General features: G+C 42.4%; 1 protein-coding gene across 1 annotated transcript; it reads right to left on the minus strand.

Moving 5' to 3' along the window:
- Positions 1–248: 248 nt before the first annotated feature.
- On the minus strand, positions 249–16,816 carry usp47 (ubiquitin specific peptidase 47). The gene is made up of 28 exons (XM_035627525.2): positions 16,507–16,816; positions 12,949–13,143; positions 11,308–11,424; positions 10,983–11,136; positions 10,789–10,885; positions 10,556–10,701; positions 10,355–10,434; positions 9,337–9,486; positions 9,029–9,124; positions 8,778–8,930; positions 8,273–8,431; positions 7,692–7,823; positions 7,417–7,493; positions 7,100–7,155; positions 6,458–6,570; positions 6,230–6,331; positions 5,827–6,034; positions 5,604–5,719; positions 5,340–5,459; positions 4,355–5,201; positions 3,909–4,084; positions 3,736–3,816; positions 3,515–3,630; positions 3,098–3,216; positions 2,840–2,970; positions 2,637–2,684; positions 2,420–2,550; positions 249–1,876 (listed from the first exon to the last, which is right to left on the minus strand). Exons 1-28 carry the CDS (start codon positions 16,549–16,551, stop codon positions 1,702–1,704), a joined length of 4,140 nt encoding a protein of 1,379 aa, XP_035483418.2. The 5' UTR covers positions 16,552–16,816; the 3' UTR covers positions 249–1,701.
- Positions 16,817–17,249: the final 433 nt, after the last annotated feature.

The raw sequence follows: 17,249 nt of genomic DNA on the forward strand, positions 1-17,249 counted from the left end.
TATGACTCACCATTTAATATATCTGGGCTGGAAGGGGAAAACTAATTCAAGTCACCTGATGTGTGTGAATATACTTTTGCTGTATGAAAACTTCATCACTACTGTAAAGTTTACTGTCAGCTCCTATGCTTGGACAACTCTTTGTTTTTCTTCAAAACCACAACACCTATTCTTGGAAATGTATTTGTCATTAATTTAACAGTGAGTTAATTAATCCAAGCCAATTGAAGTTACTGTGACAGAGAAACTTATGGAAAAAAACCACTTTAATTAATTTCTAAAATCAGTTTAAACTACTTTCACACAGGATTTAAATCTCAAAGAAATAAACATCAAAAAAAGAAGAATTTCTTCAAATATTGGCATTTCTACAGTGAATAGCTGGTGACAGCATTGGGCGCCCAGATGGGCTGGGATGCTGAGCCTCAGTCCTCGGAGGAGTTGCCCGGGCTACTGAGAGGTCCGTTGGGACGTTCTCAAACCCTCTGGTGTCAGTCTATCAAGCAGCAGCAGGTAGAAGCGCCAAATACAACCTAAAGCTCTCCTCACAAAAAATCCAGAGAGCTCCCTCCCATCAGTACAATACCACACACATACACACACATGTGGATGACAACAGAGACGTACACCCAGTTCACATGGTGCAAAAAAAAATATATATAGACAAAGAAATCCACTTTCTAATTTAAAGGTAAATATAGACAACAGATGTGTACCTGGTGCCTCATGATGACCTAATTGCATAATCAAGTCTGGAGCAAAACAATAATTTACAACAAACAAAAAACAAAACAAGGAGGATTTTAACATGGCCTACTTGGTTTTGTTTCATTGTACTTTGTGGTTAAGGATCAAATCGCCAAAGTCTCACTAAATCTAGTGGAAGTGATGTAACAGAGGCAAAGCTCCTATAAAGCACAAAGAGCAGCAGTACGAACCCAGCACCACGTTGCTCTGGTGTTGTAGGAGAGTTAGAGGAGCAGAAAAAATACCTCCAGTTTTACAAATTCTCAATTGGTGCTTTTTTTCTATTCATTGACTCTTATGGATGAACGGAGCCTCAGCTTTGTTGTAAAGTCACCAAGAGAGTGAGGTTTGCTTCGCGAGAAGAAGTGAGACCGGGGAAGGCTTGATAAGTAGTTTGTGGTTGAATGTACTGTTTAGGAAGGTGAGCAATACAGGATAAGCATCTTTTCCATACTGGAGCAGTGCTCAAAAGGTGAAAGCACGCGGATTCAGACGATGGTCACAGATTGATCAGAATAAACACTATGTCCAAATCAGAAAGAGAATCACGCATTGACGGGGAGGATAGTGGGAGAGTCTGATGAAGAAGAAACAGAAGACTTAAATAGACAGGATGCGTGACTTCCAGCCCAGTTTCCCAGTCCTCACATCTCTGCACAGATCTCTGGGTCTTTTACTCTCAATTGATTTTTCTATACAGTAGTTGATTCTTTTCTGTCTTGAATAGCCTTTGTACTTCCCTTTAAACTTTACAGTACAATACACTATAGTGCACAATAAGGTTTTCTGACCCAGTCCCTGGGCTCAGAGTGGAGGCTGTGGAGAGCACATCTCACAGCACCGCTTGATGTCAAGTCACGACCAGGCCCGACACTGTTACTGAGATCCAAAGCCTGGTTGCTATGCTTACAGTAGCCAGGTGATCCAAGTAACCCTGCAGTGGCTCTCTGTGCTTCATTCCTGCCCCGGGTCCTTGGCAGGGCCTCCGTCTAGGTAGATCTTGAGGGCTTTCTCCTTGCGCGGCGAGTAGCTCACACGGTGTCCAGTCTTGAGCAAACGGCTGCTCTCCTTCTTCATCAACTCGTTGCGCTCGTCCTCTGTTAGCTCCATGGGCTCCTCTGTGCTCTCCCTGCACAGACAAGAAGATCACAGGGATGTTCATCTTAAGTCACAAATATTAAGTTCAGTGAGGTGACATCTTTTAGGGTTATTTTGGTGATGATTACAAAAATCTTCTAGCAGCTGGAATCTGTTGAAGTACATAGTAGTTTCATGAACCCCTCATGGGCTCAACAAAGTTAATAGCATTTCTTTTGCTGCTTATGTAACTGACAAGAGACTGTATATAAAAATGAACGTATCCACTCAGTCCGAAAAGTGAAGCCAATGCGTAAGTGCCTGAAACCTGTATTCTCTGAAATGACCGTCAGAGGGTGACTCCACTGGTTGCAAAAAGACAACCGTTTCTACAGAAGTCTATTAGAAAATGACTCTATTTCTCTCTTGATCAATAACTCCAGTAAACATTTTCCTGAGAAGTTCAGGATCTCAAGCTGTAGTTTCAAGTCTTCTTCAATACAGTATGATAGTCATGTCGTAAATTATGGTATGCATTGGAGCTTGGATACCGTGTGATTGACAGCTAGAACCGTCTAATAGGTTTTTTTTTTACCTGTAGAAGACCACAGCTCCATCATCACAGATGTACAGAGGCCACACATTAAGAGTTGACACCTTCGGGTTCCAGTCCAAATCCTGATGGATCTCCAACACAGAGATATCACAAGGAAACGTTCCTCTACCCTGCACACAATAGACAGAAAGCTTAACAGTATTAGGAACATCACATGAAAATATAGGTATTGATTGAGGTAATGAACTTCACAAACCTTTGCAAACTCCAGGTTTTCAAGAGGAATGACACTCATTTCACTGAGCTGGAAAAGGAATAAAGAAATCAGTCACAAACTGTCCTAAATATTTCTCACAGTGAATAGTAATGTTTTAGTATCAAGAAAAGATCTGTTTTTTGGGGGTAGCAATGTTGAACAGCAACGTTTTCAAAAGAAAAATCATCAGGTGATAGACTTGCCTTCTCCTTCAGTTCTTCTACACTGCTGCTCTCCAGAATCAATTCCTGAAAAGGTCCCAGCTTCATTGTAGCCGGGCTCCATCTCCGCGTCAGAACAGCCAGCTGTGACATGGACTTCATCTTCTCTGGTTCTGAAAAACAGATGAGGGAGATCACAGATCAAGTTCCACTGCAACTGTGCGCAAAATGAAACTTTAACAGGCAGTTGAAGAATTGCAATCTAGGTCTTTTTGAAAGAAACTGGGTAGAAAGTTTTACCGTTCAGGATTTCAAGGAAAATTTCCCAATTGGAAGAGATGCTGATGTCTTCCTCATAGACATGGTAATCCAGAAACACTGTACCTGGGTTCTTCCACGTCTTTTTCCTGAGACGAACCCTGACCAAAGGCATATACAAAATAAAATTATGTGTGTGTGTGTGTGTGTGTGTGTGTGTGTGTGTGTGTGTGTGTGTGTGTGTGTGTATATATATATATATATATATATATATATATATATATAAAACACAAACAACTGTAGATACTTTACTTAGGATTTCGATTATTCTGCATTATGTCTTTCATGAATAATTTCTTTCTTTTTTATACATGCCTCCATTTTATTTGAAGATGAATGTCATATACTTAGATCTGTGATCTGTGATTTATTTTATCGGGTGTAATCTCAAAATCTTACCTGTCAATGCTGAGGTCAAGCTTGCACTGCTTTTTCAGCTGAGGGAGCAGCTCCTCTTTTGACTGTCTGACAGTCATGCCCTTGGCAAACACTGTGTCCACAAGGAACTTGCAGGGCTGAAAAATAACAAAAACATCATGACGAATATTAAGCTTCCTGACTTAGTATGGCCATTTAAAGTTCAGTCTATTATTGTGACAGAAGATTCATTCAGCTCTTACCTCTAGTTCATTCACTAGTAGTTGATACACTTTCACCCTGTATTCACCCTTTTTCAGTGCTCTTCCTAGTCGAATGGTTATCTACAGAGAGAATTATTACTACAGTTATTAGCTCACTTTCACATAAACTACCAAAATCAAATAAGTATTTAATGAACATTTTAAGCAGACACCTTGTTATCGTCAGAGAACGACGAGAGTGTTTCATTTAGACGTACACTCTCGAACTCCTGGTTGTTGGCATACACCCGGAACACCTTGAACTGGGTCGAGGTCGTTCCGACATAGGGCTCCAGGTTCTGTTTGAATGCTGCTAATGTTATTCTCTTGTCCACATGAACTACTAGACCTGAAGAAGATCACAAGAAACAGTAATTAAACATTTTCTCACAATTATTGACCACAAGGACGAAAATCATCCGAAGAATATGGTGGTCACTTCTTTTTTCTTTTCCCTGATAACTGGGTCAAGTATACAGTGTCATTATATCTTCCTTAATTCAAGAGAAAAATATTATTAAAACATTATATTATTTAAAAAATGTAAACTGCTTGAAATTTAGCCTTAATAGTACACCCTTAACCAGGTGAGCTACTGGTGTGCCCCCAAGATTCGTACATTTTTGTGCATCCCCCGCCGCGTCATCCTGAGAACAAGGTTCTGTTCTGAAGTACAGGTACTGAGCCTCCGCCTTGCTCTTCCCATTGTCGTCATACTCGCTATCTGTTCCAGAGTCTTCTTCAGCAGTGTCCCAAGTCTCTTTCTTGCCCTCGTGGGCTTTTGAGCGCCGGCTACTAGTGATGCTGTGCGAGTCCAGGCCATTGGCCAAATGTATGGGCCCGCTGTCTGCATTACAGAGTGTGTCACTACTGTGGCTGGAGCTGAGGATGTCGCTGTCCACTGAGCTGGTGCTGCGGTCGTTGTTCACCTCAGAGTCGGAGCGCTCCTCGCAGGCAAATTGGTTCTCAGGGTCAGAGGAGGCGCCACCACTGCTCCCAGCTGTGGTCCTGATTCGGTTCTCCAACTCTCTGTTGTCTGCCGCCACGCAGAGCTCAGAGTTTGAGTCGGCCTCTTGAGTTGGGGATTCGATGTGTTCAAAGTCGCTGGCATCAGAGCTTTTCTGGCTGTCGCTGGTGCTGGAGCCCTGCTGCTGCTGCTGCTGCTGCTGCTGCTGCTGCTGCTGCTGCTGCTGCTGCTGCAGCAGAGACAGATTCTTCAACTTTTCTGTGCTCTCCTCGAGGATCGCCTCTACAGATTTCCTGTTGCTCTTAGACCCATCAGAGGGCGCATCAGAGTCTACTCCCACTTTTTGGCAAAGAGTTCTGTTGGCCAAGGTACCAGGTGACTGCTCAGGCAGCAAGACTAAGAGTCGGATCGTATTCCCATGACGATCCAACAGTTTCCATAAGACTGAGTCAGTGAAAGCAACCTGATGATCAGTCGACTCAGAGCTCTCAACAAAAACCTGGTACAAACAAAAAAAAAAAAAGGACAATTAGATTTAATAGTGTTAAGTTTAAAAATAAATCCTCTGTTAAACTGCTTTCACACAACACTGGCATACAACAAAGCCACAATAAAAAAACATTCAAATATAAGAGACCTTGTTACTCCTGAAGAATCCCTCAGCTTTCAAGGTTTTGTTTGGAACATAGAGGAGCCGGAGGTCATTATAGCAGCGCTCAAGGACCACACGCATGGTGTCTGCAGAAAGCCCTGTAGCCTGGAGAGAGAAACATATACAAGGCTGCAAGGCTGATCTCTAACCCTCAATATATTTTAACACAATAGTCTGTGTTGATGTTTAAAATGGAGGAGATAAAGGGGAAAACGAAGACACAGTAGAGAAAAGAGTAGAGTAGGAAACCTGCGCAATTAGCTGTTTGAATTCAGTGATTGTCTGGTTCAAGTACGCCCGGACACTGATTGGAGAGGCAATGGTCTCGCTCTTCAGATCCACAACATGGACCTTCACCATCACCTCTGTTGAAAATCAGACACACCCACACAGACATTAAGATATTATTATCTCCATCGCTTTCACATATCACTTACTGAAACACCGGCCTCAACAGAAGCAGGCTACTGACCTCCAGGCTTGTAAGGCTGGAACACTTGTTCAGGCCGGCGGGTTTCCAGCAGCAAGTCAAACATGTATGAGGATTTGACTCCTCCAAGCAGGAGACCCATCGGTGTGTCCTCCTCTCCTTCATAGGAGCGCTCCAGGTACTCGTGGAACTCGTCATACTTGACCAAGCGACAACAGTCCAGAGGGACGACTCCATCCAGATCCATCAGCTGAGGTACAGAATACATAAATCACCAAAACATCACAGTTACATAATTGTAGTGTGGTACTGGGGTTCACAAGCAGTAATCTTCTTTTAGAAGTCTCCTTTGTAATGAATCCAAGCACACTCAAACATTTAGTTATCAATACTGCACTGATTAGCTCTGTTGCTGGAAATAGAGAAAAACAGAAAGCCAACAAACCTTGTAGGCCATCTCTGTTGATTCTCTGAGAGTTTTGTCCTTGTGAACTTCCAGCTTGCTCTCCATCATCATCTTTACAGGATGCATGCAGAACAGCTTGATCTGAAGCACAAGATAAGGAAAAGAGTGACTTATTAAAAAAAGAAAAGAAGAAAAACGTCAATATATCAACTGATCCTTGTTCAAATGTAGAACAGTGGATCTGAAACAAGCCAAACAACCACATACTTTGCAAGTATTGCGCTCAATCTCCCTCTGTCTCTTTTCTTGCTCTTCAGACTCTTTCTCCTTCTGAACCAAACTCTTTATGTGCCCCGGGAAGTCTTCTGCAGCTAAATACTCTGCAGACAGAACAGAATAAACATTCAATCACATCACAGGACAAGAGTTCAATCTATTCTCATACCGTAAGGTAGAATAGACTCTACAAACGATTACAGCAAACAGTATAATGTCACTGAAAGCTCTACTATGAAGCACTAAACACATGTTGTTTTTTTAAATAATACAATGCAATGCCGGACACTCAAACCCCTTAGGTATCAGAAGATGCTTGATTCATTCATTATAATCTATCAGTAATGGGATCACTGAGATTTATTCACGAGCTTCTCTTGGCTTGGAAAACCCAAGCTAAAGATGACAAGCTCCAAAATATTATATGAATTCAGAAACGTCATCATTGATTTTCTAGGCTTGTCAAGACATGAAATTGGCTTGACAAAAACAAATGGTTGTTCTAAATTCTGAAGTATTACAAACCAGTGAGACAGATAACCAGCACATTGACACAAACTGAGCATCATGTTTGTGTTGTTTTCAGTAATTTCGGCATTGTCCATGTCAGATTTAATTGAATTAATTCCTTACTTGCATTCCTTGAGGGATCTTTCAATCTATAAATCAGCATATATGCATTTGTAGAGCTGTGGGGAGAAAAAAACTGAATTAATTAATTTAGTGGACTATAAATACATATGTAGAGAGAGATTAAATATTGTTTTGCCATTACTAAGAGTCGCTGCCTATTCCTTCAACAGGAACATGAACGTACAATGAACAAAGAAAAAACAGGAACCAGCTTGTTTCCCTGTTTGAACACAGATGTTGTTCAGTCTAGTTCTCTGAGGAAATGTACTGTATGAAAGTGATGTGTGTCAACCCACTGAGTGTTGGAGACAACTGACCTTGCAAAGGCACTAGAATAATAGCCTCTGCTCCCTGAGGACCCCCCATATGTCTTTCTGATATCATCCTGGGTAATCTGCCCAACAGAAATGCACAGAAACATACTGACAATGATGCAACAGATATACCATGTAAAATAATGAGAATGTTAAAATGACAGGGACATAGTCTGCTTGGTTTAGTCAGAGTACAACCTGATGACTAGCACTAAACAGAGTCTGGTGAGTCTGTGCTGTAAGAGGACAAAACCGGGGACTTGAGGGCTGAAGCTGACCTTGCTCACGTGCTGATCGTTGAAACTGTACCACTGGCCATCACTGAAGGATTTAATGCAGGCGTAGTAATGGCCACCTGCAGCACTCCCAGAATGGACCATGACAGAGAACAGCTCAAAGGTCAGCAAACTCTGAGAATAAGAGAGGGGGGAAATCTTATTGTTCGGATAAGAGCAGTTACCAGGCTGCAGTGTGGTGCAGATGCAGGCAATGGCAAAATATAAGCTCCAGATATACTGTATTTATAGAGATCTAATCCTGAAATTAGCAACAATGACAGTTTAAATGTGGGAAGGATGCAGAAAAAATACAGTTTGGGATTGAGTTGACCATGACCCACAAGGTTTTGGCTTGGTCGTCATCTAGTAAGTGCACACTATGAATGAAAGGTTAATAGTAATCTTTAGCCAAATGATTATCATGGGTGCGTTTTTACATTCTTCAGAGCATCATGTTGTTCAGAAATGATGAGTTTCACTTTCAGATCACCGCGAGCAGGGGGAGATTTACTGATTTTTGCGTCTACAGGCAAAGAACCACATGAAACCCATCCCTAACAGTGAGTGGTCAAGATGATCACCTTTGGCTTCTGCACTCGCTCTGTGCTGCCGGTGCTGTCCAAGCAGATGCCCTCATCGACACAATCATCAGTGGAAAAATCATTGCTCATCTGGTCACTGTGGCAACTGCCTTCATTCTCTGCTCCACTGTCAGTGCAACTTTCAGTCTGAGGTGACTTCTAGAGAGGAGGACAATTTCAAAAACAACAACAGACAATGGCACAGTGGTTAGCTATACAACTAAACACTACTTTACATATATTGTAGGAAACTTTTGGAGCAAAATGTGTCATATACATTATTTTCTCATTATTGAGAGTTAACAATCAAGAAAGGCAACATAACAATGATTTTTTTAAGTTGAGCGTGTGAAACATTTTTCTTTTTTTCAACCATAGCTTATAGTCATGTTAACAAATGATGGTGAACTGATTAACCCACAAAAGGTTAACTACAGTGAAGACCTTTTATTCTAATGTCAATCTGAAACAGTGATGGAGCAACCACCATCACAGCTGCTCTCACCTCATCTTCCACATCAATGAATGGACTCATGTCAAGCTCCTCAGGGAAAGTCATGCGGTCATTGAGCTTGATGCGATGCATAGTGGTGTAGTCAAAATCAAAACGTTTCAGCTGCAGTGTCAGCAGGTAGGGCAAGTGCAAAAATCTTAGACCCTGTGCAGAGAAACATTTGTCAGAGGATCAGTGAGGTCAAAAGTACAACCCTTTGTTCTCTGAATGTGACTCCCATGTAACATTTTCAGTTTGCTCACCTTCCGGGCGTCACATTTCTTTTTGCAGCGCTCACAGAAGTACTGGTTGGGCCCATCCAGAGTTTCTGGTTGGATAAATGCCTGCAAAGCCTCCTCCTGTGGCAGAAAAAATATATAGTTTCAGTCACATTTATAGGAACATGTACATACTAAATGGCCATAAACTGCATCAATATGAGCTAGAAGCGTTGAATTCAATGCAGCACTTATATAGCTGTGAACGCAAAGAATGAGTGTCAAGTGCTGTTGGAGTCTTTGCTGCCAGTGTGCTAAATGTTTAAAGGACTGAAATGGAGAAATAAACACACCACACTGCCGTAGGCCTGGTTGACACCGAAGGGTCTGATCACAAGAGGGATGTCCAGGTAAGTATCAATCCTCCAGCTCTCATAGCCACACTCCAGACAACGGACATAATCCTTCAGCTTCCCCTGGTACAGCTGGTTGATCAGGTCAGCCTGAGGACGGAGATGCATGACAGTCAGGCCTCCTGAGCCATGTTTCACTTTAACAATACAGCATTTGTTTGGGCTTCAAAAAAATGCTTGTGCTTTGTTTGGTTTTGCTCTGTAAAGCAACTTTGAGTCTCTGAAAAGCGCTGTATAAATATAATGTATTATTATTTTATTATTATTATTAATAAAATGTTCTAATTTTGAAGAAAGTTTTTTATGTGCTTTTGCTGCAGGAGTTGTATTTACTCTTATCAGTAAGAGTAAATACAACTCATCACTGTATAAACAGCGGTTTATTGTCCTCTGTGGCTCAACAGAATAAATGTTTTCACAGGCCCCCAGCAAACCAACATGGATAACAAATGTATGTGAATGTAAAATATAGATTGCTTAAGGGATTGCTAAATCGCAATGTCATCTGAAGTTGGATAAAACAGTTGTCCTTGATTAGTTCATCACGATTTTCATCATTTCCAATTTTTCTTTAAAATAGTAAACTAACCAACCCACGGTTTTATTTTATTTTGTGTTACTCATTTAAATTGTGTTCTATCACATGCATTAATTTAGTCCAAACCAGGAAATCATGTGCACAGACAACATGGCTACATAGACACACACTGGACTGAGTGTTTGCTGTTTATTATTCACTCCTGAGATAAAAATAAAAAAAATACAAAAAACAGCTTACCCTGGGGCTTACTTACTGGCCCATTCCACTTTTCCCACAGTAGGTCTTTTGTTTCCATTGTGTGTGTGTGTGTGTGTGTGTGTGTGTGTGTGTGCGTGCGTGCGTGCGTGCGTGCGTGCGTGCGTGCGTGCGTGCGTGCGTGCTGAATTGTTGTCTAGGGAAACTTTTGCTTTCTCCTACCTGCTCTGTTTGCTTCCACTTTTGCTCCAGGGCATCAAACATGACCCTGCAGAGCTCCTGGATGTCATGCTGCTGCCAAGCTAAAATCAAAGCAGACAAAAAGTTTCTTTCAGTGGGCAGATGCATAGGCACGTGGTCTCACAATCACAAACACACAGACAATCCATGTGAGTCTAGTCACAGGAGCGCAAGAATGCTCACCCTCACTGCTGTCCCAGCCAAAGCTCCGTGTCACATCAGTGGTCTCAATCGCCCGTTTCTTACTGGTCTGCAGCAGGACAAACAGCCTCTGCAGCTGGTAGGGGATACTGGTGACTGGATCCTCCTCAGACTCCTCAAACTCCCAGCTGAAGTTGCACAGATGTTACACAAGAATTTCAATACACAACACAGTAATGTTTATCTTCACAATGACTATGAGCGCTATTCCTCACTTGTAGAGTGCATTTCTGAACTCGGGGGTCATGAACAGTGTTTGTAGGAGACTGTTCAAATAGCAGGTCATAGCTTGGTTAACCAAGCCCACGTAACCTACAGCGGGTACAAGAGACAAGAGATTAGAGGTCACCTGGGGTTGTAATAAGATGTGATGTCACATGTACAACAGTTCAACACCCCCAAAACTCACCCGTCTCCGATTTGTTGAGGATGGATGAGTAAGAGTAAGATGGACTGCTGTAGTCGCCACTGCAGCCTGCAGTGCCGTCTCTCGGTAGGGGCCCAATAAACCGCTCCTGTGAACTGTCATCCAGTCCGCTGCTATCTGCTGTTCCTGACTCATCCTGCGCGCACATGCGCACACGCACACGCACACACACACACACACAAACAAACAAACACAAACAAAGAGAAACAAAGAGAAACCTTTTAATAAAATGTCTTTAGTTCCACTCTGCAACAGACCTAACAAAAACAACAAATATTTTTCATGTAATTAATCCTGTACCACTCACCGATGCAATGTGGGGCTGTTCTCCATCTTTATCTGTAAGCTGGAGAAAATTCTTCTTACCACCGGGCTCAAACCCAGAATCTGAGAGGGACATCTCACTGTTATGGTCGAGTGGTGCCTAGAGGGTAGCGGAGTTAAGAAGAGGAAGAAAAAAAACAAAACAACAACACATGAACTCTGCTTTTATATTTGGTACAGGTCAGCAACCATACCTGGAAAACACAGACACACAACAGCAGCAAATATTCACAACATGTAGTTTAGAAACTGGAGGAACTCACAAGAACACCTAGACTCCTACGGAATTCATTTTCAGCGAATTCCCTGAATTGACGTGTGCGAGGAAAGTAGCCTGAAGCCAACATGTGAGCAACGCTACGGAGCTGCCTTTCTCCCGAACAAGCAGAGGACGAGCCAGCAAAGTGCTGCAGTGGAAACATGCAGAGGCTTAATCCACTGACCTACTCAGTGCTCAGTGAGATAACAACAGACACAGCACCTGGGCTTTGGCCTGGGTCAGCAGCAGGATTAGCCTGGGCTCATTTAAGAAAAGGGAAGAGTATGTACATAAACAGACAACTGAGAACAAACTCAGTCAACACTGAGCATATTTGTTGTATTTGTTATTTCATTTTTGCTGCTACATATTCACACCACCATTTTTACAGACTATAGTTTTATTTGTAGCAGAGAACAGTGGCATGGCAAAATCAATTTCTGAACAATGATCGCATAAAGAAAGCTGCTGGCCCCTCCTGACTTTCTCTGACATATCTCTAACATGATCAGCTTCACTGACCGAGGTCATAATATGGTGACACTGCCCTTCCAGTGTAGAGGTTGCAGAGGCTATTGTAGGTTTTCGGATATGAATTTCTTAAAAGTGGAAGACAAGTGACCAGCGCCTCCAAACACGGTTATAATGAATCCCACTGAAGTTCACCTCACACGCTCAGCCTGAACTCAAATGCCACAAAACCAAAATGCCTTTGTGGATGGAAACAAGGTGCAGGGCAATCCAGACCTCTCTGCTCTGGTGCTAAATGCAGCAATGTTGGCTGGTACAACTGCCTCCACTGCCATCTCATGTGATGTGACTACTTGGCTGACAGTGCCGTCAGGAGCCACGAAGGAGAGGCACTCCATAGTTGTTAGGATTTAATAGCAGAAATATGACCTTTTCATTTCTCTGACTGAAAATCTTGATTTGGGTATGGTCTTAAATAAAAATACAGATTAGTGCAGATTTAACCACGTCTGAGCGGATACCTAAACATCTTTAATCCTTCACAAACCTAAGCTATCTAAGCTATTATATAAATACAGAGCTGTCCCTGCCAAGCGAGGTCCATTCAACTATGTTTTTGTTTGAACACTTAAGTTGGAGGGTAAAAGCGCAACTACAAACCTCACAATCTCGTCACACATTACACACAAGTTAAACAACATCCTCCTCCACAACCTATTGGTGCCACATGAACCCTGAAATACAACTTTTGCCTAGACCTAACCTTTTATTTTGACAGGGTGATTAAAGGCCTTTGGCCACAACCCAATCGAGATACATAACTTTACTGAGAACTCTATAAAATGTTTATGCGTAAAACAGAAAGCACAAAAGCGACTCCATTAATGTCCTAACCATGTTGGGTGTATTTCCCCAGGCGATGTCAAATGTGCCATTTACGTATCCCGCTTTGTGGGCAACATCTTCATACAGTCTGGCGAGAGTGGTGGAAGCAGGCAGGTTCAAGGTCAGCCTCTCGTTGACCGTCTTTGCACAGGTGGTATCCTGGATAATGCATAGCACTCTGGGCTCCTCGGCTGCATTTTGGATCTGAAAATGGAGAGTTCCGGAAAAAGGTTAGCATGATGTATTTTCAATCGTTTCAATACGTTGTAATGCACGATATATTGATAAAAAGCAAAGCTTTAGAGATAAAATGGTTAGAATATCTGTAGGGCATTGCAGCACGTTCTGTGTTTCCCCTAGGTTTACTGGTTTTCAACCCCCCACCAAAAAACAAGCCAAGAACAAGTTGTCAAAACGATCCAAAGACTCTTTAAAACACAACAGGCAATGCACTTGCCAACTCATGCTTTATTTAACTGTAACAAAAAACTAAGTAGATATTGTTTTCCAAAGAGTTTCAAGGGGCAGATAGTGTTACAAATCCTGATTTATACCCAGCTTTAAATGAGATTATGTATGTCATTACCAGCTAATAAATTTGTGGTCTGATGGTCATTATTTAAATGCATTTTTCTAATGTCAGATAAAAATGGTACGTGTGACGCTGCCTAATTGATGAATGTGACTTGATCATTGCCTTTGTGTAATGGTCACAAACATTACTGCTTCATGCATTTTTTTTTCAACACCATGCTTTATCATGAGTGCTCTCTCCCACACCACCCAATTCTACCTGAGAAATCCTCTTCATCTCATCAAAAATACTTTGTCTGCACCTCCAAAAAACACCCTAATAATGCGTGGAGACAGTTGGAGTGAGGAACAACTTAGAAACAAACAAAACAAGGATAATAACTTCAGAAAATCCATAACATTGGGGCTACATGAAGCAAACGCGTGGGCCACTCGTGCCACAGTTTTGCTATTGACAGGGTGACAAACACAGGAACACATTCAAGTTATTCCAGTTGTTGCAAACTCTTTGTGAGGTTTGTGATCTTGGAAAAATGTGACTGACAGGTCCTATAAAGAAGCTGCAGCTGAAAACACACGAGTGTATTATGAGATTAAAGGTTATTTTTACCGTGGATATAATCACAAGGTGCTAACATAAAAGCAGAGGTACTTTAAAGAACAGGCAGTATTTCTTTACACTTGTAACCGATTGTAAAAAAAACAATACTATGGTGTTGTGAACCTATGGTGAATGTGCCTTAAGGCTTTTAGGCATCCTGTATCGCTTTTAAATATTCAATCTAACCTATTCAGATCGATAAAAAAGGTTTTTCCCCTTCTGGCTCCTCCACCTCATAATTCATGTTCATAATTTGAGAGGGGGAGAAAAGACTCAAAAGATGAGCAGCCGTCAGAGGCTTTGTTGTGTCCAAAAGTAACGTTACAGTGTTTTTTTCAAAATAAAAGTCATCAGCTTTTTTTTAATAAGGGGATTGGAGGGTGCACACATTGTAAATATTGAGGGAGATAGAACCCCAATGTTCCCTCAATGCCTATACCCATGATTCTATCCTAGCACTATGAGCTGTGTTGATACGTATGTTTTCTTGCATGTACCTTTAAGTAGCTGTTGTTAACACATGTCCATTCAGAGAATTCAATTTGTCATGGAAGAGACTTTCTGTCTGGAGAAAAATCAATGATTAACCATTGATGCATTTTCTGCAAAACAATTGCTATGTTGTCTACCCCCCCCCCCCCCCCAAATAATCAGCTACAGTTCAAATACTGTAAATATTATCATTATCAAATCCTGTTGCTCTTCTCTCACCTTGTTAATGAAGTTAATTTAAAACTGAACTGTGGTCAGGACCATGAAAATGTATGGAATACATAATCACAGACATTTACCGAAACAAAACATGATGTGAAAAATTCACAATTACACAATTGCAACATGATAAATAATCATCCAACACACGGGGTTTGAGCCAAAACAATAGCTGTTTGGAGATGGGACCACTATCTGATCTACAACAGAGCCGAGTGAATGAATTGATGTAGTTCCACCTAACACCTTCGACCTCAACCTGTTTCGCACCAGAGAAGTGTCATGTTTGACGTGCTGACAGTCTACTGCCAAAGTGATGATGAGTCCACAATACAAACCTATATCGAAGTCTTGTTATTTAAGAGTGAGGTCCTTTCCCAGCAGGATTGACCTGGCTCCATGTGTGAGTCGTGTAGCTGAAGGCTGCACCGACACTGGGGAACGTAGGGGGAAGTGTGCAACGCTGCATCATCCAATCAAATCTCCCCACCGGCCCCTGATATCGTCGAATGACGTCACATGCTTGACGTGTTACTGACGTAAATGCAGCCAAGTGCAGCAACAACGAAAAAAGCCATGATCAAATATTGGTACTCCAGATAACTCGTAGTACCTCTGTGGACACACGAGTATGAGAGCATACAATAAAAAAAAATTAAAAAAAATTAATGATTAAAATCGCACCGTTAACCTGCGCAAACAAATTACCATGTGGCAACAATGGGTTCTGGAGACAGTGGAGAGACATGGCTCATGAAACACGACTGCACACTTATCATCCCAGATCAGCTGATTCTAGACAGCACACTGCGCGTCCACGTTAGCTAACTGTGAAGTCAGACATGGCAGGAGGAACGAGCGAACTGCAGAGTAGCTTCTCGTCCTGGGAACGGAACTCGCCACGGATGTTACATTCGGACGTGCTAAACATTTTCATTCTAATCAATTAGCTGACACTGATGTTGTGTTACACATAACCCTCCATCTACTGGAGCTACGGCAGCTCGTATTAGCATATGACAAGCTAACGTTAACATACAGTGCAGCTACGAGTTCCATTCAAAAACAATATGCAAAGGGGGAGATAGAGCGAATCCATCTGTGAGACTGTGTTAAACCGGGGGAACTGCGTTGCTTCCACGCGGCCAGGTGTGTCCGTCGTTGTGGCCATTCACAACTTCACACACATCTCGATTAGCCACAGTTGTTGCCATTAGCCGGACTTGAAAGGATCGCGACAGTCGCTAGCCAAACCCTTCAAGCTAATGCTACTTGCGAGTTAGCTCGGTGATGTTGACAACTGTCGTCTCTGTTTGGGGGATAACTTCACGTCGACCACCGCGTTGGAAAAGCTCAAGAGTTTTAATGGCCATCAGAAAAAATAGCCAAATTAGAAGGCAACGTAACTTAATGGCACAAATGTTTCAGCTTCAGCTGCGCACACGAACTCACTTGGTCCGAGATTAAGTGAAACTAGCCGCTAACTGATGTTGACTGAAGCTAATGCTAGTTAGCCATGTCATGATAGGCCGTCCAAGTCATGTTGCGCTAACTGTTAGCATCCGAGAGTTAGCCTCTGTGTGGCACACCAAGATCACAAACTCGCAAAGTGGTGGCAAAAAGTTTTCCGCATATCAACGTGCACTGGTCTGCACGCGTGACAGCCGACGGAGAGAGAGGTCGACTCGCCCACCGGCGGCTGGGTCCGTGGATAAGCTCACCTCTTGGGGTACGAACTGGTTATCCTCGCTGGGCACCATTTCCATTTGTGCGACAGTTTAGCGAAGCATCTATCCGGACCCGGGCGGTGTCAGCGGAGAAACTTTGCAGTGGTGAACACCGACATGCATTGTGTCCCGTCTGTCGCCAGTTTGGACGCTCGGATGAGAAAAATGAAACTTGCCAAAAGTTGTAGGCTTAGGGGGGAAAAAAAAAAGTGGTTGTCGGTGTGAACTGCCCAGGCACGAAGTGTCCTGCTGCAGACGGAGAAAAATGGCCGGTGTTTCACTCCGCGAGACTTTACGCACCGGAGCTGTGCGGCGTCACATTCCGTCCAGACGCTCGTGCGTAATGTGCGTGCGGGCAGCATCGCGTCGGCAGGCGCCTCGGCCTGGGTGTTATGTTGTTGTTGTTGTTGTTGTTGTTTTAAAGGGAGATGATTGGAAACGCACAAGATCAAGAACGAGCACCATAGATCCGCTGTGCGTCACATGCTTTCCATTTCAACAATGCTCTGCTTCTCAATCACAACATTTATGAATTATTACATTGCAACAGCATTTCACATGAAGGAGGCTACTTCACTTATAACTTTTATTATTGTTTAATTTTTTTTTTATCTTAATGGGATTTGTTTCCTTTTCCCCCCTCCTCATTGTCAGAAAACAAATGGACACCAATGCCAGCCGGATGTACAGTATAGTGAAAATGTTTGTTCAATCCTCTAATTTTTACACAGCTTGTT

The sequence above is a fragment of the Scophthalmus maximus genome, chromosome 4, assembly GCF_022379125.1.
Source record: "Scophthalmus maximus strain ysfricsl-2021 chromosome 4, ASM2237912v1, whole genome shotgun sequence".
In the NCBI taxonomy this organism is placed as follows: Eukaryota; Metazoa; Chordata; class Actinopteri; order Pleuronectiformes; family Scophthalmidae; genus Scophthalmus; species Scophthalmus maximus.

Coding starts and splice junctions, on each gene's coding strand:
- usp47 (XM_035627525.2), bottom strand. CDS start 16,551: ATGGAAATGGTGCCCAGCGAGGATAACCAGTTCGTACCCCAAGAG. Junction 13,144..16,506: donor ACCAGTTCGTACCCCAAGAG/GTGAGCTTATCC, acceptor CTCCATTTTCAG/ATCCAAAATGCAGCCGAGGA. Junction 6,571..7,099: donor AGATCCCTCAAGGAATGCAA/GTAAGGAATTAA, acceptor TTCTGTCTGCAG/AGTATTTAGCTGCAGAAGAC.